The 24,301-nt window shown below is 40.5% G+C and overlaps 1 protein-coding gene across 2 annotated transcripts in view; it reads left to right on the top strand.

The window, feature by feature from the left end:
* Positions 1-4,133: 4,133 nt before the first annotated feature.
* The window catches only part of glrbb (glycine receptor, beta b), a 30,826-nt gene continuing 10,658 nt past the window's right edge, over positions 4,134-24,301 (top strand). Inside the window, exons 1-7 of one of the 2 annotated variants that reach the window (XM_014199216.2) lie at positions 4,134-4,489; positions 9,289-9,425; positions 10,621-10,727; positions 12,124-12,191; positions 17,233-17,459; positions 19,359-19,441; positions 20,090-20,230. In XM_014199216.2, the coding sequence (XP_014054691.1) occupies positions 4,487-4,489; positions 9,289-9,425; positions 10,621-10,727; positions 12,124-12,191; positions 17,233-17,459; positions 19,359-19,441; positions 20,090-20,230 (766 nt within the window). In that variant the 5' untranslated portion in view covers positions 4,134-4,486. Of the gene's footprint in view, positions 4,490-6,774; positions 6,861-9,288; positions 9,426-10,620; positions 10,728-12,123; positions 12,192-17,232; positions 17,460-19,358; positions 19,442-20,089; positions 20,231-24,301 lie in introns of those variants that run through there. The other variant, XM_045718027.1, reaches the window with a different exon arrangement.

Below are 24,301 nucleotides of genomic sequence, written 5' to 3'. Positions count from 1 at the left end.
GGGACCAATGTGGGGAACTTGTCCAATCTGCCCCAGACCGATACTATTCAAATCAAATTGTATTTTTCAAATGCGCCGAATACAATAGGTGTAGACCTTACCGTGAAATGCTTACTTACAAGCCCTTAACCATCAATGCAGTTTTTTTAAAGTAAGAAAATATTTGCTAAAATAATTAAATACAAATTAAATAAACAAAAGTTTTAACAAAGTAACACAATAAAATAACAATAATGAGGCTATATACATGGGATACCGGTACCGAGTCCATGTGCTTGGGTACAGGTTAGTCGAGGTAACTGAGGTAATATGTACTGTACATGTAGGTAGGGATATAGTGACTATGCATAGATAATAAACAGAGAGTAGCAGCAGTGTAAAAAAGAGGGTCAATGCAAATAGTCCAGGTAGCCATTGGATTAATTGTTTAGCAGTTTTATGGCTTGGGGGTAGAAGCTGTTAAGGAGCATTTTGGACCTAGACATGGCGCTCCGGTACCGCTTGGCATGTTGTAGCAGGTAGAACAGTATATGACTAGGGTGGCTGGAGTCTTTGACAATTTTTATAGCCTTCCTCTGACATCGCCTGGTATAGAGGTACTGGATGGCAGGGAGCTCGGCCCCAGTGATGTACTGGACCGTACGCACTACCTTCTGTAGCACCTTGCGGTCGGATGCCGAGCAGTTGCCATACCAAGCGGTGATGCAACCAGTCAGGATGCTCTCGATGGTGCAGCTGTAGAACTTTTTGAGGATCTGAGGACCCATGACAATTTTTTTCAGCCTCCTGAAGGGGAATAGACATTGTTTTGGTATGTTTGGACCATGATAGTTTTGAAGCTCTTGAGCCGCTCCACTGTTAGGGACCAACGTGGGGAACCTGCCCAATCTGGGAACCTGCCCAATCTTCCCCAGACTGATACTATAGGTACCAACGTGGGGAACCTGTCTAATCTGGGAACCTGCCCAATCTTCCCCAGACTCATACTATAGGGACCAACGTGGGGAACCTGTCTAATCTGGGAACCTGCCCAATCTTCCCCAGACTGATACTATAGGTACCAACGTGGGGAACCTGTCTAATCTGCCCCAGACTCATTGAATAATAGAAAAGGAACTGAAGCTCTGGGTTATATGTGAAATTAGATTTTGGAATAGATTCCATTTTCTTATTCTTTGGAAGAACATAAGGCCCATTTAAAAAGGTGATGCAAACTGTTCCTCAGTAATACCTCTTGGCTAGATGTACAAAGGCGAGGGTCATAAACCACATAGTTTGATTCTCTTTGATATCAGACTGTGTGAGAGAGAAAGGATTGTCTCCACCTCAGAGGTCAGCTTTGATTCACTGTTGGCCTGGCTACAATGTGGAGGTACACTGCACACCATAGATGGTAGAGAACCTCTACTCCCAATGTCCTGATGCATGCATTCCTACACACACACACACACACACACACACACACACACACACACACACACACACACACACACACACACACACACACACACACACACACACACACACACACACACACACACTCCTCACCAGAGAGACATTTGTTTACATCACTGTTAGTGAGCATTTCTCATTTGCCAAGATAATCCATCCACCTGACAGGTGTGGCATATCAAGAAGATGGTTAAACAGCATGATCATTACACAAGTGCACCTTGTCCTGGGGACAATAAAAGGCCACACTAAAATGTGCAGTTTCGTCACACAACACAATGCCACAGATGTCTCAGGTTTTGAGGGAGCGTGCAATTTCCATGCTGACTGCAGGAATGTCCACCAGAGCTGTTGCCAGATAATCTAAGGTTAATTTATCTACCATAAGTCGCCTCCAACGTTGCTTTAGAGAATTTGGTAGTACGTCCAACCGACCTCAGAACTGCAGACCACCTGTAACCATGCCAGACCAAGACCTCCACATCTGGCTTCTTCACCTGCGGGCTCGTCTGAGACCAGCTACCCGGACAGTTGAAACTGTGGGTTTGCTCGACCGAAGAATTTCTGCACAAACTGTCAGAAACCATCTCAGGGAAGCTCCTCTGCGTGCTCGTCGTCCTCACCAGGGTCTTGACCTGACTGCAGTTTGGCGTCGTAACCGATTTCAGTGGGCAAATGCTCACCTTCGATGGCCGTTGGCACGCTGGAGAAGTGTGATCTTCACAGATTAATTCCGGAATCAACTGTACCGGGCAGATGGCAGACAGTGAGTATTGCATTTTGTGGGCGAGCGGTTTGCTGATGTCAACATTGTGAGCAGAGTGTCCCATGGTGGCGGTGGGGTTATGGTATGGTCAGATATAAGCTACGAACAACTAACACAATTTAATTTTATCGATAGCAATTTGAATGCACAGAGATACTGTGACGAGATCCTGAGGCCCATTGTCGTGCCATTCATCTGCCGCCATCACCTCATGTTTCAGCATGTAATGCACGGCCCCATGTCACATGTACACAATTCCTGGAAGCTGAAAATGTCCCATTTCTTCCATGGCCTGCAGACACCTCAGACATGTCACCCATTGAGCAGGTTTGGGATGCTCTGGATTGACAGGTACAACAGCGTGTTCCAGTTCCAGCCAATATCCAACATCTCCACACTGCCATTGAAGAGGAGTGGGACGACATTCCACAGGCCACAATCAACAGCCAGATCAACTATATGTGAAGGAGATGTGTTGTGCTGCATGAGGCAAAAGGGGGGGGTCACACCAGATACTGACTGGTTTTCTGATCCATGCCTCTACCTATTTTTAAGGTATCTAACCAAAAGATGTATATCTGTATTCCCAGTCATGTGAAATCCATAGATTAGGGAATTTATTTCAATTGACTGATTTCCTTATATAACCTGTAACTCAGTAAAATCTTTGAAATTGATGCATGTTGGGTTTATATTTTTGTTCAGTGTAGTTGCTTTTATCAGTGGATCATTATTTAGTGTAGAGACATGGATATAGAAATGACAGAGATTAAGAGAGATTAAATAGATAATACTTGCCAGGTATGTTGAGTTCTAGATGTTATGTTGTGTTATAGATGTGATGTTGTGTTATAGATGTTGTGTTGTGTTATAGATGTTATGTTGTGTTATAGATGTTATGTTGAGTTATGGATGTAGTTGTTATGTCATGGATGTTATGCTGTGTTATAGATGTTACATTATGTTATGTTGCGTTATAGATGTCACAGTGTGTTGTCATAGATGTCATGTTGTGTTATGGATGTTATGCTCTTTTTATAGATGTTATGTTGAATTATAGATGTTATATGGTTTTATAGATGTTATGTTGCGTTATGGATGTTATGTTGAATTATAGATGTTATGTTGTGTTATGGATGTTATGTTGAGTTATGGATGTCACAGTGTGTTGTCATAGATGTCATGTTGTGTTATGGATGTTATGCTGTGTTATGGATGTTATGTTGAATTATAGATGTTATGTTGTGTTATGGATGTTATGTTGAGTGATGGATGTCACAGTGTGTTGTCATAGATGTCATGTTGTGTTATGGATGTTATGCTGTGTTATGGATGTTATGTTGAATTATAGATGTTATGTGGTGTTATAGATGTTATGTTGTGTTATGGATGTTATGCTGTGTTATGGATGTTATGTTGAATTATAGATGTTATGTGGTGTTATAGATGTTATGTTGTGTTATGGATGTTATGTTGAGTTATGGATAGGCTTCGAGTTGACAAAAAAAGACACAATAAATGTTACAGACTAGCCTACTTCATTGTTGGATTTTGTTGGATTTTGTTTATCACCCCAACAAGAGCATAGCCTTTCTGACCATGATAGGCATTCAGTCATCAATTAACGTTTTAACACCTCAACACAATATTAAAATATATAATTGACCTACATTCACTAACATGTATGTATCTACAATCCAACAAGACATAATTAATTAGATGCTGTCATTTTATTTGCTAAATAGCCTATGGTGTCATGTGCAATCTTCACAAGCGCTCGACCGACTCTTCAGTTGGCGCTAAACGTTGCTCATGAATATGACATAATAAATAATAGAAGTTTGTACGCTTCACATGAATATATATTATTGCCCAAACGTAATGGGCTTCCATGTATCGTTGGGGGCAGAAAGCGGCTGTCCGTGGTGCTGAGGCAATGATGTATTAATGTGTGCATCCTGCTTCTGCGCATGTTGCATGACAGGTGCACACGCAATCCTCCATCTTGGGCATCCCGAACTGAGGCAAAAGGGCATCAACCATATACATTCAATACAAATACAAACCTGACCGCGCGTAGAGAAAAATAGGCATATACCCGAAATGTAAATTAGAGATAAAAATCAACAACTGCTACTTCGAACGAATGACGGACGGGGGAGACCAGAATGAAGAATATCGACTGCGTATGGTCAAGGAAGACTAACGACCTTTTACATTGTCAGCTTTTGCGGGTCTTGTAACGAATAAACTATTGAAGAAAACAAAATGGTAAGTGAAATGCTTGTATTTTTAAACAAAACGTAGTTGTAGCCTATGTTCACTTCAATGTAGGCAATGTGAAATGCATGACCCCGAAGTATGTTTTCGCTCGTACTTAATGACATTTCCCCCCATTCCCCTATCACCTCATATCGTGGTGGTCGCTTCGCTATGTATAATATTCTACATCTTTTGCAAGTGGTGCTCAAGCTTTGGGCAAGCGGCAGCGTCTTCTCTTGTTGCGATTGGACCTGATGCGCGGTGCAGGCAGCCACAGGTAGTGATTGTTGAAATTGGTAGGCAATTAGAAGGAATTGTATCGCTTGTTTGCATGACTTAAATATGGAGGTGCACAGTAAAAGTCTTGATAAGATACAAAGATGAAAATGAGGGAAAGTTGAATAATGTCATGCAAAGCAGTTTTTTTAAAATGTCATTGGTATCTATTCTATACTATCAATATCATACTTTATTTTTCAGCAAACTATCAAATGTGGAATGGAAAAATGTTTTGCAGTGCCTGGGTGGCCAAATTAAATGGGCATTTCTGTGCAGTTCAATAATAGCAGTGTTTTTGCTACATTGTGCATACTGTATGTAGTCCTTCACAGGCAATAACAGCCGTTTAATATGCCTCCAAGGTCAGAAATCCAATAGTGCAATTAAAGCCCTAATGGAGAAGATTGTGTTTGGTGAACATAATTCCTATTGACCTGATGATACCAATACTCATTCTATGTGGGAGCTTGTGTCACTGACTTTACATTTGAATTTAACTCTACATACAGTGCATTTGGAAAGTCTTCAGACCTCTTGACTTTTTCCAAGATTTATTACGTTAGAGCCTTATTCTAAAATGGATTCAATTATTTTTCTCCCTCGTCAATCTCCACACAATACCCCATAATGACAAACTGTTTGAACTGTTTGCAAATGTATTAAAAATAAAAAACACAAATACCTTATTACATAAGTATTCAGACCCTTTGCTATGAGACTCGAAATTGAGCTCAGGTGCATCCTGTTTCCATTGATCATCCTTGAGATGTTTCTACAACTTGATTGGAGTCCACCTGTGGTAAATTACATTTATTGGAAATAATTTGGAAAGGCACACACCTGTCTATATAATGTCCCACAGTTGACAGTGTATGTCAGAGGAAAAACCAAGCCATGAGGTCGAAGGAATTGTCCGTATGCACAGATCTGGGGAAGGGTACCAAAAAATGTCTGCAGCAATGAAGGTCCCCAAGAACACAATGGCATCCATCATTCTTAAATGGAAGAAGTTTGGAACAACTAAGATTCTTCCTAGAGCTGGTCGCCCAGCCAAACTGGAGTTCTTCTGTGGAGATGGGAGAACCTTCCAGAAGGACAACGCTCTCTGCAGCACTCCACCAATCAATCAGGCATTTATGGTAGAGTGAGAAACAAGATTCTATGGTCTGATGAAATCAGGTTTGAACTCTTTGGCCTGAATGTCAAGCGTCACGTCTGGAGGAAACCTGGCAGTATTCCTACGGTGAAGCATGGTGGTGGCAGCATTATGTTGTGGGGATGTTTTTCAGCGACAGGGACTGGGAGACTTGTCAGGATCAAGGGAAAGATGAACGAAGCAAAGTACAGAGAGATCCTTGATGAAAACCTGCTCCAGAGCACTCAGGACCTCAGACTGGGGAGAAGGTTTACCTTCCAACAGGACAACGCCCCTAAGCACACAGCCAAGACAACGCAGGATTGGCTTCGGGACAAGTCTCTTCAGGACAAGTCTGAAGAGACTTGTCCAGCCAGACACGGACTTGAACCCGATCGAACATCTCTGGAGAGATCTGAAAATAGCTGTACAGCGACGTTCCCCATTCAACCTGACAGAGGTTGAGAGAATCTCCAGAGAAGAATGGGAGAAACTCCACAAATACAGGTGTGCCAAGCTTGTAGCGTCATACCCAAGAAGACTCGAGACTGTATTCGCTGCCAAAGGTGCTTCAACAAAGTACTGAGTAAAGGGTCTGAATACCTATGTAAATGTGATATTTTAGTTGTTTTTTTATAACGCTGTAACGTAACAAAATGTGAAAAAAGTCAAGGGGTCTGAATACTCTCCGAATGCACTGTATAAACAACACAAGGTTCTTACGCTAAGAATGGATCAGTAAGAATGGAGTGACATAGTGGTGAACTCTCATAAAACAGGGCTTTTTTAGGTTATTTGCAATATTTTCTCAATCAACTTTTCTACCTGTTCTTGACCGAAGTGCAACTAACTCTACTCTAAAATCCCTTGATTCTGTTTATCATAGCACCCCTCGTTTTATTAGATCTGGCAGTTAATATTCTTCACTGCATCCTTTACCAAAAAGTTGACTGGACCTCTTTAAAGGTAAGTAGATCACTTCATTTCTCTCTTTTTGTTTATAAATCCCTACTCCACAAGCTTCCAACATGCTTAACATCTTTGTTGAAATTAAGAATTTCAGGTTATAATTCAAGGTCACAGGGTTGGTTAACGATGATGACTCCCATGGTAACCACAGAGTTCAGGAGATCTGCTTTTTCAAATCAGGCACCTCGTGTGGAATAGTCTCCAGTTGGCACTTTGTTTCGGTCATTTGGTGTCCCTAGGACAATTTAAGATATTGGTTAAGGATTTTTATAGTGATTAATGTGTTTGTTTTATTTGATTACAATGGCAATGTGTATATTGTATGTGTATTTTGTATATAATTATTTGTGTGCTGATGTTCCTAGGGCACGCTTGTGAATGAGATCTAGGTCTCAATGTGTCTCCCTGGTTGCATTTTTTACATTTCATTTGAAATAAAAGTTAAATAAAATAAATATTATTTACATTATATTAGGAGAGCAGCAATGATTGTCTCCTCCGTCCTCATTCAGTGAAAGGGGAAAATACTCGAACAAACTATATTTAGGAAACAGGGACCACGCCAATGCAAAGTGACTAAAAGCTTATGAAATATGCAGGGGATACCAGCAATAGCACAACTTAGCCATAGCACAACTTTGCACAGCTCTGTGAACTTGACTGTAAATCACTTTAGAGAGAGAGAGATAGAAAGAAAAAAGAAAAAATATAGAAAGAAAGAGATAGAAAGAAAGAAAAACAAATTAAGGTTATATTTCACTGGATGATAATGATTAGGAGTAATTCTAGGTCAATGGAATTCTGGGTCGTACATGAGGGGATAGGTGTCATGTCAAATAAACCACCAACACTTCAGCTGTGTGGAATCAATAATGATGTGTGAAATACAGATGTAGGATCTTAATTTTAGCCAGTTTGCTATAGCAGGAAAATAACACCAAATGTGAATTATTATGTGGATTGTAATTAATGGACATTTTTCATTGGGTTAATACATCTTTCATTAGGGCAAATCAAATTTTACATTTCAAAGTGGAAATAACAAACTTTAGAAGCCTTTTTAAAACTGAAATACACCACAAGTTTGCATTGCCTGCTGTGCAACAAAAGGATGATCAAATTAAGATCCTACATCTGTATAAGCTAGGAGAGGTTTTAGTGCTGAGGTACAGAGTGAACCAAAGTGTGGCATAGTTCTGCTACTGCTGATGATGATCAATGTGGGAGTAGCAGACAGGGAATTCCTTGTGCAGCGGCAGAGTGTCTAGACAATGAAATGCAAGAGCTCCATTCATTCCATGTCTTAATGGAATAAAGGTATAATTGTGTTGGTGGCATCAATCAATCAATGCAATTGTAGAGTACTTTAGACTCTTAACAAGTGCTTTGAATTTAGTAAAATTGCTGTATTATATTCAATATATGAAACTCTCAAATCAACCATTTCAGCAAGAGGAAGACATTATACTTTAAGAATGCTGAGATTAGGTTATTTAACAGACACTCTTACATGAAATGACACAATAACTCTTACACACTGAGTGTGCAAAACATTAAGAACACCATCCTAATATTGAGTCGCATCCCCCCACCCTCTTTGCCCTCAGAACAGCCTCAATTCGTTCAGGGCATGGACTGTCAAACGCGTTCCACAGGGATGCTGGGCCGATGCTTCCCACAGTTGTGTCAAGTTGGCTAGATGTCTTTTGTGTACGGAACCAGTCTTGACACACTCAAAACGGTGCGCCTGGAACCTACTACTATACCCAGTTCAAAGGCATTTCAATATTTTGTCTTGCCGATTCACCCTCTGGATGGCACACATGCACAATCTATGTCTCATTTGTCTCAAGGCTTGAGAATCCTTCTTTAACATGTCTCCTCCCCTTCATCTACACTGATTGAAATGAATTTAACAAATGATATCACCTGGTCAGTCTATGTCGTGGAAAGAGCAGGTGTTCCTATTATTTGTGCCCTCAGTGTATTAATACATTTTCAGTGTACAGTATGTGTATGTACTTCTCCAACCAACTGAGCCACAAGATTAAAAGTACACAGAACGTTCAAAGTTATGAATCAAATCAGATTATATTGGTGACAGAATCTCATCCGAGTCAATCCATGGAGTGCCAATCTGTTGACAGAACAATAGATGTGATAGATCTACAGTCTTTATTTACAGGAAGGGATTTAAACTGGAGCGTGCAAATGTGTGCCTACTGTATTCATATGGTTTAGGAGAATGGGCTTTAGTCTTACATAACTTACAAATGGGGTAGCCTTGCTCCATATGTGCAAATCAACTTCAAGTTTTATTGGATGGCTAAAAGACAACATTTGGAAAGAGCGTGTGACTGTCGACACATTAAGCATGAGTGAGTTGAAGAGATCAATTTTTTAAATTTTCTTTCTCTCTTTTCAGGCTCAGGGGTTGACCAAGATGGGCGTCAAGAAACTGGCCATCCTTCTCCTCGTCTTCTTGGTCTGGATAGAGGGAGGATCCACTAAAGAAAAAGGGACAAAGAAAGGGAAGAAGGGGAAGCAAGTCTACTGTCCTTCGTAAGTGCAGAATTTCACCCCACCTCATGAGATTCCCTGCGGCATTGCCTAAATTGCTCAAACTCAAAAATACGATCAGTTACTCTGACCATTTTCAAATGGTTAGTGTTTGAAAATGCAATCCAAGAAGGGACAGATGTTGGATAAATTAGAAATCAGGACAGCTGGCCAGAAGTATCGTCTCTCCAAAAAAAGAATTTGTCATCCCTATCCCTGTTTTAGCTTCAAAGCCTAATTTGTCATGCAATGTTTGGTCTTACTGTACTAAATCCTAGAAGGGATCAAACATAACGATTATTGAAATTGAAGGGAGCCCTTTAATTTCATTACAATATTCACAGAGAATGCCTAAACTGGAGAGAAAACAATGTTTTGTTGGTGGGGAACTTATGGTGGAGCAGAGGGGATACACCTTGATCAAGGGAACTGCAAACGTGCACACACAAATTCCAGCCGAGCACTTTTACTCATCCTCAGTGCCTGATGAGGTTTACATAATCATATGTGATGTGCTTTTTCAAGTTGAATTCCTTGGCAGAGTTCAGTTGCCACCCACGTGGAGTGGATTTTCCCTCTTTCCTCTGCCAAGTCCTGCTCCCTCCATCCATCTCTCCTCAGGTCAATGTTATTTCAGCAAATCAGTTTCAGAAAGCAGAAGATGTTCCTTGAATGTTGAAAATTCTTCTAAGGTCACAACTGATGTGAATCTTTCACAAATACACTAAGAACCTTTGCTTGTTGACAGAAATGCAAATGATTTTCACACTACATTCCAAGAATGTCATGCTAGGGTTGCAAGAAACATTATGCAAATGTGATATTCAGCAACATTGTGGATGTTGCCATTTACAGTAGCTGCTGACATTAAAGCAACCTATACAGCCATGAACTACTGATTCCTTGAATTCCTGAGGAATTTCCTTTATTTTTCACTCTGCTATGAGAACCAAGAACACTTCCCATAATCTTGTGAACATTTAACTGTAATTTTGCAGACATTCCAGGAATGCTCTGAGACCCCAAGCATCGTTTGCTGGGGAGGTCCTATTACCGAAGCTACTTGAATCACCAACTGGTAGTTCTCAGGTTCTGGAAACACAAAGATATACTTCCGTCTGCACAGTTAATCCAGGAGAATTTGACCTGCTACGTAATGTGGTTTAGAGTTTCCTCCTTTTTTCTTTCCTCTTTGCAGACAGCTGACACCTGAGGATCTCGCACGGGTCCCTGAGAATTCAACCAGTAACATCTTGAACAGATTACTGATCACGTATGATCCTCGAATCAGGCCCAACTTCAAAGGTTAGCCTGCTTTCTCTCTCTCTCTCTCTCTCTCTCTCTCTCAATTCAAAGAGCTTTATTGGCATGGAAACATATGTTTACATTGTCAAAGCAAGTAAAATGGATAAACAAAAGTGAAATAAACAATAAAAAGTGAACAGTAAATATTACACTCACACAAGTTCCAAAAGAATAAAGACATTTCAAATGTCATATTATGTCTATATACAGTGTTGCAATGATGTGCAAATAGTTAAAGTAAAAAAGGGAAAATAAATAAACATAAATATGGGTTACATTTACAATGGTGTTTTTTCTTCACTGGTTGGCCTTTTCTTCTAGCAACAGGTCACACATCTTGCTGCTGTGATTGCACACTGTGGTATTTCACCAAATAGCTATGAGCTTTTATCAAAATTGGATGTGTTTTCGAATTCTTTGTATGTCTGTGTAATCTGAGGGAAATATGTGTCTCTAATATGGTCATACATTTGGTAGGAGGTCTCTCTCTCACTTGCCCTCGCTCTCGCTCTCGCTCTCTCTCTCTCTCTCTCTCTCTCTTTCTCTCCCTCCATCTCTCTCTCTTCCTCTCGCTCTTTCTCTCCCTCTCTTTCTTTCTCTCTCTCTCTCCCTCCCTTCTCTCTCTCTCTCTCTCTCTTTCTCTCACTCTGTCTCCATCTCTCTCTCTCTTTTTTTACTCTATCATCCAAGTTTCCATGTTGAGGAAGCTACGTTAAAGGCAGTTATTGGAGAAGACCTTTACAGTAATTCACAATTTGATTGAACTCAATTTATACACCTTGTCAAAATAACCAACACTCCCAGGCTTTTAAGATGTTTTGTGCCCCAATAGAAACCCCAGCTGATGATGTAATGGGTCCAGGGTGGTCTTCTTTAGACCATCGCAGACCCATCCTCATTCCCTGGCCTTGGCTCTGTATGCATCTCCCAGACTTCGACTGTTTGATGTGGTTCGTGCCATGTGAATTCCCTCTATGACTGCCTGGTTATTCTTCCCACTGGGCCCACATCTGGTGTTCATATCAAGGCCAGACGAAAGCTAGATCTTGACATCCATTAAAGTCAGCGCTCTAATCTCAGAAATTAGATTTGAAGCTGTTTCCCGGGCATCCCTTCGCCATTTTGTGTGACGGGAGATATTTTTTACTGTTTTTTCTGAATTTCAACTTCGTTGGCTATAGTCACAGCTATAGGCTGATATTCTGAAATGCATTTTGAATTGTAACATTTACATCAAGTAGATTTTCCTCATGAAGTTTATGAATATGAGATGCTAGCTAAGATTGTATTGAAACTTAGGTTAAGCCTGTTCAGTTCAGTAAGATTGTGAATGAGAGGTCCTCATGCTGCCTGTTTTCAGCTGCTACTGTTCTAACCTTGGTTTTTGTTTTTTTAGGCATTCCTGTGGAGGACAAAGTGAACATATTTATAAACAGCTTTGGGTCAATCCAAGAGACCACTATGGTAAGACTTCCTCACTGTGTGATAGAAGTTCCCTGTTTACCCTCCCCAATTCCTGACCTTAACCATAAGGGTAAACAACTGACCTTAGGTCATCATCTAGGTGCATCTTTAACCTACTCAAACCCTCCATGGTTCAATTACATCTGACCAACATATAATTTGATCAATCACTATATAATAGTACATTATTAATAAGCATAGGGGATTGGGGAAGATGTATTGTACGCAGACTTCAGTGCGTCAGTTGATTTAACGGTGAATCATTATTAGGACAAAGGCTTTCATGCCTCATTTATCTGATGGCTTCATTGCTGAAAGAACTGTGTTTCCGAATGCTAATGAATGTAGATTAAACTCAGGACGAGATGATTTGACCCTGACTCACTTTGAGAGACATTAAAGAGAACGCTGTTTAAACTTCCTAATAACCTACCTAATGTTGTCTTTTCATTCCACATATGGGAGGAGTAGAATAGTTAACAATCTGTTCAGTTAGCGACTCAGGCCCTATGTAGGCTAATGGATTTGCAAGTAAGCGTTACTGTAGATGGATTTGGAATGCAAATAGACCTGCTGCACTGTAGATACTGTGGATACAGGAATGGCAAGTACGTCGGTGTGTGGATGGAGACAGACAGACAGCCAGACAAGTGTCTGTTAACCCATGGGTGTTGTTGGGTGTTGTTATCCAGCTATGTATCACATGGGGCCTCAGAGCTTTATGTTAGCTCTGTTTTGCTGAGGCAGGTGTATATGTCTCCTCCAGAGTCAACTCCTGTTCCAATGTCTTTGCACTTCATGGGGAGTGACACCCATAACAAAGCTTAGATCCTGTATCCTGGAATGTCTTGGGTTTCCACCTAAAATATTTCCCTTGGCCATAGATCAGTGGCATGTGTCTGCGCTCTACCGGTGCACTTAATGCCAACGGGGGAATTTCACACCGGGGACGATTAAGGTGATGATATCCGTCACATGAAAACGATAACAGTCAAAACCCAAGAGTTAGCGGTGAGACAGACAGACAGGTGCTCATCTTTCCCATATTTCCACTTAGCTATATCTCAGCATGAACAAGAGATACTTTAAGTGAGAAGGAGTGAAAGAGAGAAAGAGAGAGAGAGAGAGAGAGAGAGAGAGAGAGAGAGAGAGAGAGGGATGAAGAGAGACAACTGGTTACCTCTAGTACTCCATTTATCCCTCGATGGGGCTTCTGATCTTTTGAAATACTGTTCTGTCATTTACACCTCAGCTAAATGCTCCAATCCGCTGCACGCCCACCTTAGTTAACACATCCATTTTCACTTTATGAGGCACAGTCGCCTGGAGCGAATGACTAATATGATGTTGCAGCGGGCAATAAATCCCCACCATGTTTCATAAGGCCACTCCGTCTTGAGCTTTCCTCTTTCATTACACTTGGTGGATGTGTTAAATCTTTGCCAAATTCACAGCGGCAGATGGGTGGTTGATACCCGGCCGCAGAGAATACATTTAATCTTTTGAGATTTACAAAAATCAAGGTGTGAAATTTGGAACACAACAGAGGTTGGTTGAGTTTCTGTCAGGGTACAGTCAAAGATAGGCCTGTTAAACGTTATGGTCAGTTGTTAAGACCATGATACAGTGGTGCAGCGGCACAACTATTGGACATTTTGTTTCTGAAGTTATATTATGAATGAAGATGGTCATTGTCATTAAACTGATCACAATTTTAACAAGGCAACACCACGTGCACACACACACACACACACACACACACACACACACACACACACACACACACACACACACATACACACACACACGCACAGTTGGTGTGTTTGGGGATTATTTGACAGGTCACCCGTCTTCACGAAATTAACTAATAGCCCCTCCCTACACCTGCTCTCCAACAGGATTTTGAAGTACACCAAAACTCAATGGCACATAAAACGTCACTGAGTGACATGTTCTCTTAACCTCTTGGGGCTAGGTGGGACGCTAGCGTGCCACCCGTGGTGCACTCCATCAACAGCAGGTGCATTTCAAGAGCGGCAAATTTGAATCCAAATAAATGTCAAAATTCAAATTTTTCAAAAATACAACTATTTTACACCATTTGAAAGATAAACATCTCCTTAATCTAACCACGTTTTACGATTTCAAAAAGGTTTTACGGCGAAAGCATAAATTTAGAGTATGTTAGGACAGTACATTTACAAGAGTTGTGTGTAATGTTTTGTCAAGTCAAAGACAGGGTCACCAAAACCATAAAACCAGCTAAAATGATGCACTAACCTTTTACAATCTCCATCAGATGACACTCCTAGGACATTATGTTAGACAATGCATGCATTTTTAGTTCTATCAAGTTCATATTTATATCCAAAAACAGCGTTTTACTATGGCATTGATGTTGAGGAAATCGTTTCCCTCCAATAACCGGCAGTCAAGTCAGCGTCACAAATTAAATAATTAAAATTAGAAAACATTGGTAAAATATTATATTGTCATTTAAAGAATTATAGATTTACATCTCTTGAACTCAATCAACTTGCCAGATTTAAAAATAACCTTACTGGGAAATCACACTTTGCAATAATCTGAGCACTGCGCCCAGAAAAATACGCGTTGCGATACAGACTAGACGTCATGTTGGGGAGATCTAAAATCGAAAATACTATGTAAATAATCCATTACCTTTGATTCTCTTCATCAGATGTCACTTCCAGGTATCACAGGTCCATAACGAATGTAGTTTTGTTCAAAAAAGCTCATCATTTATGTCCAAAAATCTCCGTCTCGTTAGCACATGATGTAAGCCAGCCGGACTTCTCGTCATGAACGAGGGGAAAAAATATATTTCCGTTCGTTCAAACATGTCAAACGTTGTATAGCATTAATCATTAGGGCCTTTTTTAACCAGAACATGAATAATATTCAAGGTGGACGAATGCATACTCTTTTATAACGTATTGGAACGAGGGTACCCAACATGAACTCGCGCCAGGTGTCTAATGGGACATCATCGTTCCATGGCTCTTGTTCGGTCAGATCTCCCTCCAGAAGACTCAAAACACTTTGTAAAGGCTGGTGACATCTAGTGGAAGCAATAGGAAGTGCCAAAATATTCCTAAGCCCCTGTGTTTTTCAATGGGATAGGTTTAAAGTCAATACAACACATCAGGTATCCACTTCCTGTCAGAAAATGTCTCAGGGTTTTGCCTGCCAAATGAGTTCTGTTATACTCACAGACACCATTCAAACAGTTTTAGAAACTTTAGAGTGTTTTCTATCCATATATAATAAGTATATGCATATTCTAGTTACTGGGTAGGATTAGTAACCAGATTAAATCGGGTACATTTTTTTTATCCAGACGTGCAAATGCTGCCCCCTAGACCCAACAGGTTAAACAACATGGTCTAAGCTCTTAATGAAGCTCTTAATGAGGCTTTTGCATAATTCCGTGTAACCCCTTGAACCTTTGCAACACCCTTAAACAGTTCCTTTCATGTCAACATTTCCTTGATTGATTTTAATCAAAATACAATCAGCCTTTCTCTGCATATCTGCAGAACCTAAGCCTTGTTGACACTGCAGGTCTAAATGCACAAATCAGTTTTGTTTTTCAAATCATTTTGGGAAACTGACTGTCCAAACAGCAAGTTAGAAGTGACCAAATCAGATTTGTGTGTGCTCAGACTGCAGTCCTTTGCTGTCATGGCTACTCTAGGGTTTTTGCGCAGTGTTGTAGGCTGATTGGTGGTGGTGTCCTGCTTCCTCTCACTCAGAAGTTATGTAGCAAGCTAAGGTGACTGACAACAATGCCCGCCATAGAAGTCTCCCAGTTGCTTTGAATTTTGAAAATCATACTGTAAGAACACTTAAAGCCTCAAAGGATAAGATGATCCAACTTTCAAAACAAGTCATTTTTGGCTAGCCACAAGAGTCAACTAGCTAGCTAGGTAGCTGTTTACTTTCTAGCACATTAACTCATTTGTTTGTGTTCTTGTCAAACTACCACATGTTCTTGTCAAACTAGCAAGCAACAACATATGCCAAATAACAGTCTAAAAACCACTTGAGGGCAAATAAATCTGATTTGACTGTTCAAACACAAGTCACATGGCCATGAATCAGATTTGTATCTAATTTCAAACTACCTAAGAAGGCTTCAGGCACTTTTGATCAAACTGGTTTGTTTATAATTAGTGGGTAGAGTTCGTGGGAAGAAGTCAGCCATTTTGTTAGCCATCTGGATTCCCTGTTAACAGTGCCAGTTGTCTAATGATTGATAGTAACCACACAGTTTTATGACATGTAACTCCATGAAGTCAGGTTTGCTTGTCAACCATTAATCAGAGCACATGTCTGACTACTTTGTGCCTACAATTGTCACGGGCTGGCTCGAGGAACAACAGGAGAGGTAGAGTCAGGCGCAGGAGACAGAGAGAGTTCGTGACCACACTTCTTTATTTGAAGCACTGTACGTGGTCGACAAGGTATAGGGGCGCAGCCCTGAAAGATTCTGCGGTGGTGTACACAAATACAAGAAACCACTGGCAGAAGGAAAAAACTCAATACACGTTCTTTTACGAACACACAAAACCCGGACAAGCAACACAATCACGTACAACCACATACATCCTACGCTAACCTAAATAACCCCCCCCTTACTAACGACTAACCCAAAACAGGTGCGTGCCTACCTAGACCTAACCAAACGAAAGTGAAACAAAAAGGGATCGATGGTAGCTAGTATGCCGGCGACGACGACCGCCGAGCTCCGCCCGGCCGAGGAGGGGCGCCACCATCCGTCACTGTCGTGACAACAATTAGTGATATTTGAGCCTTGACATTAGCATAAACCTTAGCATTAGCTCATCCATGTTTAGCATAGCTGTGGGACTGTGTTTCTCTATTGTCTTTTTGCCTACATTTAGCTTACATTTTGTAAAACTAGAGCCTTCACAAAAGGATTAATCTCCATTAGTGACAACAACTGCAGGACTATGGTTTTGTCGTGCTTTTGTGTTCCCGACTGTGAACATAACAGGATTACAGAGTGAACATCTTTCTGAGGCAGCGATGGAATGATCCCAGACTCAGGCTACCTCGGGAATTTAAGTCTGACTCACTCACCGTTGATCCCAAGATGTTCAAATGCCTGTGGAAGCCTGATTTGTTCTTCGCTAACGAGAAGAGCGCCAACTTCCACGACGTCACCCAGGAGAACATTCTCCTCTTCATCTTCCGCAACGGTGACGTCCTCATCAGCATGAGGTGAGTGTTGGCGTACTGTTATACATTTTTACTGATTTATTTTCCTATACAGGTGATGCCATTAAGATTAGAAAAATATATTTTAGCAGATAAACATCCAGATAAACATGTGTATTGCTAATCATCCTATGGCGTATCGTCAATTATTCTTCTTTGTCTAATGAGTGTGTGGCTAATCACGGTATAGCTATCTGAACATACATGTGTCTTTCAAATTGTAGAGTGGTTGCTCTCCTTTAAGCCAGCTTTGGAGACAGCCATTTCCTCACAGCTACAGTAAACTGGGTCCTAACAACCTAATTAGATTCATATGAGGTATAATCAAGTCCATACCTTCATTGTTCATTCAGAGTGCTTTAACATTGTTATCTGATAGCTCACAGAAATTGCTGCACTATTTTGAAACTAAAGCATTTTTATTCTCTTAGATTTACTGGCACTGCCATGCACTAACAAATTAAATCTAGCTTTTTTATGATTTTGGAAGTCAGACCACAGCAGCTAGAATACAATATACCTCAGAAAACTATTTGTGACAAATGCTGATGAAAAAATGTTTTATAAAATCTATTTGATTGATTGAAAATATGGAACTTTTATGTTCATGTTCACTCTGGTAAACTTTGTTGAAGATACATTGACTATACAGCTATGTAGATGAACAAGATAAATATATATATATATATATATATATTAGTACTATGTTAATACACAACATCCACCAGGAATCATGTTATGACATCATTTGTGTTTGTGTATCCGGTGCACACAGACATCTCTCTGTAATACTTTAATGCTGCTTTAGGGACTTAAGAGTAATCAGAGATTTGGAGATGTGATACATCTGTTGAGCCTTTTTACTGATCTGGAATGCCAATATTCTATGTCATTAGTGAGAGTAATGTTCACAGGATGACAACGCTAAAAACCTATGACAGCCTGTATTTTCCCACAATGCCCCACTCCACTCCACCCAGCCCAAAGATTAGCACATTAATAAGACTTCCCCCCCCCACTAATACTGTCCAATGTTTATCTTCCCAGTCAGTTCTCCCTCTACTTACTGCATTTGGAGCCTCGATATTAGTCTTGTCCATATAAGCTGTGTGACAAGGTGGCACTAGCTGCTGTAAGAACTATAGTATAGAGAAAGGAGAATGTTTAGTCCTCTTAGACTCCCAAGTACTGAAGCTCGGCTGCTCGGCTGCTTACTCCTTTTCCCATTTAGGATACCCTATGTGTATTTTTATGTCACTGAGGGCTAAAAGCTATGAGTCAGTCCCCAGGCTTACAGTGTTGTTGTGGTGATGTACTCTATGTACTGTGTATACATGATGGGGAAAGCTGTCAAAATACAAAAATAGCACTCCTCTAAAATCTCAACCAAAACCCAAAGCTTTCATGTGCAAATGGACTGCTGGGAAATACATATGCAACTCTGCACAATACAGGTGTTGCTCACATTAAGAATGTATTTCTGGAGCCGAGGAAGCATCTTTTTCAATCATTCAGCAGTCGCCATTGTCTCTTAAATGATATAGCTTTGCGGGATTGATGAACAGATTTGGGAGGAAAAGTTTTTCGATGAAAGTCTGAATCCCCAGCAGCTCTGTAATTCTCATTCTACATCCATCTAGCTCACAGCTCATACTTAAATTCAAGGACACAGACATTTCAAATATATTTCTCAGTCAATTTGACCAGTAGGTCACAATGAATCCAACCTCAATCAGATAGATCTCAATTGATGGGTTTTAAAAACATTCATAATTTCTAATTATGTCCACAGGCATAGGGTGGTATTGGCTGAAGAGCAACGTGACATGAAACAAATCATCAATAGCATTAATGATGAAATCGTTGCACCTAACAGTCATTGAGGGTTCTGCATTTTGCCAGGTTGTCTGTCACGCTATCCTGTCCTTTGGACCTGACCCTGTTCCCCATGGATACGCAGCGCTGTAAGATGCAGCTGGAGAGCTGTGAGTAACTGATAACGGCTCAGTTTCACATTACCAAATACGGTATCTGTTAGAGAGAGAGAGATATAGTTATTCCTGAATTAATGTAAATTATGTTTTTCAGTTACAGACCAATTGGTTTCATTTATATCCAGGTTGTTTTATTATGCATTGTTGGAACTGTCTGTTACGTGTTGTGATGTCTTTCCTGTTGTCTCTTTCCTGTCTCGTTTTATTTATTTATTTAGCGCTGCCCTTGCCCTTCACCACTTCCCAGGCCGTCATCGTAAATAAGAATTTATTCTTAACTGACTTGCCTAAGCAAATAAAATACATGTAATCACACTAGTAAATGTATAGGACATGTAAATCAGTCTTTATTTCATGTTTGTTAGGGAAGGATTACAAGTAATTTAAGATGACTACTGGAAAATCTTATTATTAGCAGAGTGTGATTACTATTAATATAAAAATGTACTTCAAACAACATTGAGATATAGTGTAATCATATCAGGATGGAGATTTATATACACTATTAACTGTTGTTGACGACGAAGATGTGTGTTTGTGTGTTTGTGCGTGCGTGCCTGTGGATGCTTTCATGTGTGTGTGTATGTGTTTGTGTGTGTGTGTGTGTATGTGTGTGTACCCGTCTCTCTCTGTCTACAGTTGGCTATACGACGGATGACCTGCAGTTTATGTGGCAGTCAGAGGACCCTGTCCAGATGGAGGAGATCGCCCTGCCCCAGTTTGATATCAAACAGGAGGACATAGAGTATGGAAACTGCACCAAATTCTATGCAGGGACAGGTAAGCTCCCCATAGGCATGAAATACAAGTATTCTGTTTTAATTTTAGTGAAAACTACGGCTAGGAATTGCCAGGGATTTCAAAATATGATATTATCACAATACTCATACGATCTGTATTGTTATTCAATACTGTGATTTTATTGCTATTCCATTGCTCACCATGTGTGTGCTGCAGAGGGACAAGAGAGAGCCATGACTCATTGAAATAAAATAGGATTGCAGGTAGTCTAGTGGTTAGAGTATTGGGCCAGTAACCTAAAGGTTGCTGGTTTGAATATCTGAGCTGACAAGATGAAAAATCTGTTGATGTGCCCTTGAGCAAGTCACTTAACCCTAATTTGCTCCAGGAGTTCCATAGTACTATGGCTGACCCTGTAAAACAACACATTTCACTGCACCTACAGAAGTCGGAAGTTTACATACACCTTAGCCAAATACATTTAAACTCAGTTTTTCACAATTCCTGACATTTAATCCTAGTAAAAATTCCCTATCTTAGGTCAGTTAGGATGACCACTATATTTTAAGAATGTGAAATGTCAGAATAATTGTAGAGAGAATGATTTATTTCAGTTTATATTTCTTTCATCACATTCCCAGTGGGTCAGAAGTTTACATACACTCAATTAGTATTTGGTAGAATTGCCTTAAAATTGTTTAACTTGGGTCAAACGTTTAGGGTAGCCTTCCACAAGCTTCCCACAATAAGTTGGGTGAATTTTGTCCCATTCCTCCTGACAGAGCTGGTGTAAGTGAGTCAGGTTTGTAGGCCTCCTTGCTCGCACACGCTTTTTCAGTTCTGCCCACAAATTTCCTATAGGATTGAAGTCAGGGCTTTGTGATGGCCATTCCAATACCTTGACTTTGTTGTCCTTAAGCCATTTTGCCACAACTTTGGAAGTATGCTTGGGGTCATTGTCCATTTGGAAGACCCATTTGCGACCAAGCTTTAACTTCCTGACTGATGTCTTGAGATGTTGCTTCAATATATCCACATCATTTTCCTGCCTCTTGATGCCCTCTATTTTATGAAGTGCAGCTGTCCCTCCTGCAGCAAAGCACCCTCACAACATGATGCTGCCACCCCCGGGCTTCATGGTTGGGATGGTGTTCTTCGGCTTGCAAGCCTCCCCCTTTTTCCTCCTAACATAACGATGGTCATTATGGCCAAACAGTTCTATTTTTGTTTCATCAGACCAGAGGACATTTCTCCAAAAAGTACGATCTTTGTCTCCATGTGCAGTTGCAAACTGTAGTCATGCTTTTTTATGGCGGTTTTGGAGCAGTGGCTTCTTCCTTGCTGTGCGGCCTTTCAGGTTATATCGATGTAGGACTCGTTTTACTGTGGATATAGATACTTTTGTACCTGTTTCCTCCAGCATCTTCACATGGGCCTTTTCTGTTGTTCTGGGATTGATTTGCACTTTTCACACCAAAGTACGTTCATCTCTAGGAGACAGAACGCATCTCCTTCCTGAGCGGTATGACGGCTGCGTGGTCCCATGGTGTTTATACTTGCGTACTATTGTTTGTACAGATGAACGTGGAACCTTCAGGCGTTTGGAAATTGCTTCCAAGGATGAACCAGACTTGTGGAGGTCTACAATTATTTTTCTGAGGTCTTGGCTGATTTCTTTTGATTTTCCCATTATGTCAAGCAAAGAGGCACTGAGTTTGAAGGTAGGCCTTGAAATACATCCACAGGTACACCTCCAATTGATTCAAATTATGTCAATTAGCCTATCAGAATCTTCTAAAGCCATGACATCATTTTCTGGAATTTTCCAAGCTGTTTAAAGGCTCAGTCAACTTAGTGTATGTAAACTTCTGACCCACTGGAATTGTGATACAGTGAATTATAAGTGAAAGAATCTGTCTGTAAACAATTGTTGGAAAAATTACTTGTGTCATGCACAAAGTAGATGTCCTGACTGACTTGCCAAAACTATACTTTGTTAACAATACATTTGTGGAGTGGTTGAAAAATGAGTTTTAATGACTTCAACCTAAGTGTGTGTAAACTTCCGTCTTTAACTGTATCTGGTGTATATGACAATAAAAACATGTATTGATTTTCTGTACTTTAAACAAATTGGCTCCCTATTTGAAAAGAAGATGGAGAACAAGCTATGAAGTAAAAATACTGGAGTTTTGGTGCAGTTACAGCCAACTAACGTGAAATAATATTGCGATATTGTAAAAAATAATATCCCGATATGTAACTGTATCGATTTTTCCCCTATCACTAGTGAAAACTGTGCTAACTACAGGTATAAGGCATTATTACTTGTCATAAGCATGTACACATGGGTTTGCAAATCAATTGTACGTAACATGCCCATAATACAGTCTACTGCTGTGTGCAATATGCCCGGTGTATTGCACTATTGGCCTATATGGCTAGACATAAAAACGACCTACTATGTTTTACTCATTATTTTTTAAAGAATATGCAATGAAACCATATTGGACTGCTCTATTTTACTCATGCTAGACTCTCTCTTGCATTTGGCATCAGTTGCAAGGCAATAATTATTGATAAGAAAATAAGAAATTAGCACAGTGAGAAATCCTTTGAACCAATGAACTTTCAGTCTGCTGATTAAGCTTTGCCATTAACTGGAGCGTCAGAGACTTTAATGAGCTTGGCTTAACAATGTAAAGCTCTGGCTTTTCCATTTCATCCATTCATTAATTATTCCCTGTAAATTGAAATGCTTACGTTGCTCGATACCAACGCTAAGATATCATTTTCTCATAAACTTCCGACTCCAAAGGCCTCAAAATAAACCAGTGTTCTATTTTACTTTTCAATGTTGTATTTGCATGTGTTACATATAACGGTTCTTCATACTATCTCTGTGAGTTCTTCATTAATGAGAACTATAGCACATGTAGTTGTATGTAGCTAATGTATCTAACTAGCTTTGGCCAAAGCTTAAAATGGTGTCTCTTACACTACTCCTGCACTTGCACATTGAAGAAACACATAGTAGCCTACATTGGTTGCCCTCATGCTCAATATAACCTGGAGATATTAAAACTTTGATAGGTCACACTTCGCTAAAGCACCTTAAAAACCCAGGCCTTTTCCTCACCTGTCAGTGTGAGTAGCTAAATGTTAACTCAAAAACCAAAGCAGCGAGTGTCACTGGAGGTTAGCATAGCACCGTTAGCAAAAGTCCGACACAGTTAGCACTCAGTTCAAACACAACCCCTGCACACTCACACAGGGGAGCAACGCAGCTGGAAGCAAGACAACCTTTAATGGGGTTGTTGTGACAACCAAGCGAGACACAAAGATCACCGGGGGGAGCCCATTCTATGACACAGCCCCCCCACCTCTACAGCATGGCACACACACACAGGTAAACATTGCCTCATTATTTAAGTAGGCAAGTCAGTTAAGAACAAATTTGTATTTACAATGACAGCCTAGGAACAGTGCGTGTTAACTGCCTTGTTCAGGGGCAGAACAACAGATTTTTACCTTGTTAGCTCAGGGATTCGAACTAGCAACCTTTTCGGTTACTGGCCCAACGCTCTAACCACTAGGTTACCTGCCTCCCTTATGCTTATGTCCACCCTAAACCCCAACATGGTCTCAAAGCCTGGTTCAACAATCATTTCACACCTTGATTACATGGAGACAATCACATACAGTGTGTCTCTGTAACGGCTGTCTGAAGAGAGAGACCAAGGTGCAGCGGAGTTAGTGTTCATCATAACAATTTAATAGACCAACGTGAACACTTTACAAAAAAACAAGAAAACTGACAGCCAAAACAGTCCTGTCAGGTGCAAACACTAACAGAAACAATTACCCACAAAACCCAAAGGACAAACATGCTCCTTATGTGTGACTCCCAATCAGCAACAACGAGCTTCAGCTGTGCCTGATTGGGAGCCACACACGGCCCAAAACAAAGAAATACAAAACATAGAAAAAGGAACATAGAACGCCCACCCAATGTAACACCCTGGCCTAACCAAATTAACAAAAAAACCCTCTCTATGGCCAGGGCGTTACAGTATCCCCCCCCAAGGTGCGGACTCCGGCCGCAAAACC

The sequence above is a fragment of the Salmo salar genome, chromosome ssa05, assembly GCF_905237065.1.
Source record: "Salmo salar chromosome ssa05, Ssal_v3.1, whole genome shotgun sequence".
NCBI lineage: Eukaryota > Metazoa > Chordata > Actinopteri > Salmoniformes > Salmonidae > Salmo > Salmo salar.
This window is presented reverse-complemented; position numbering and strand designations above follow the sequence as displayed.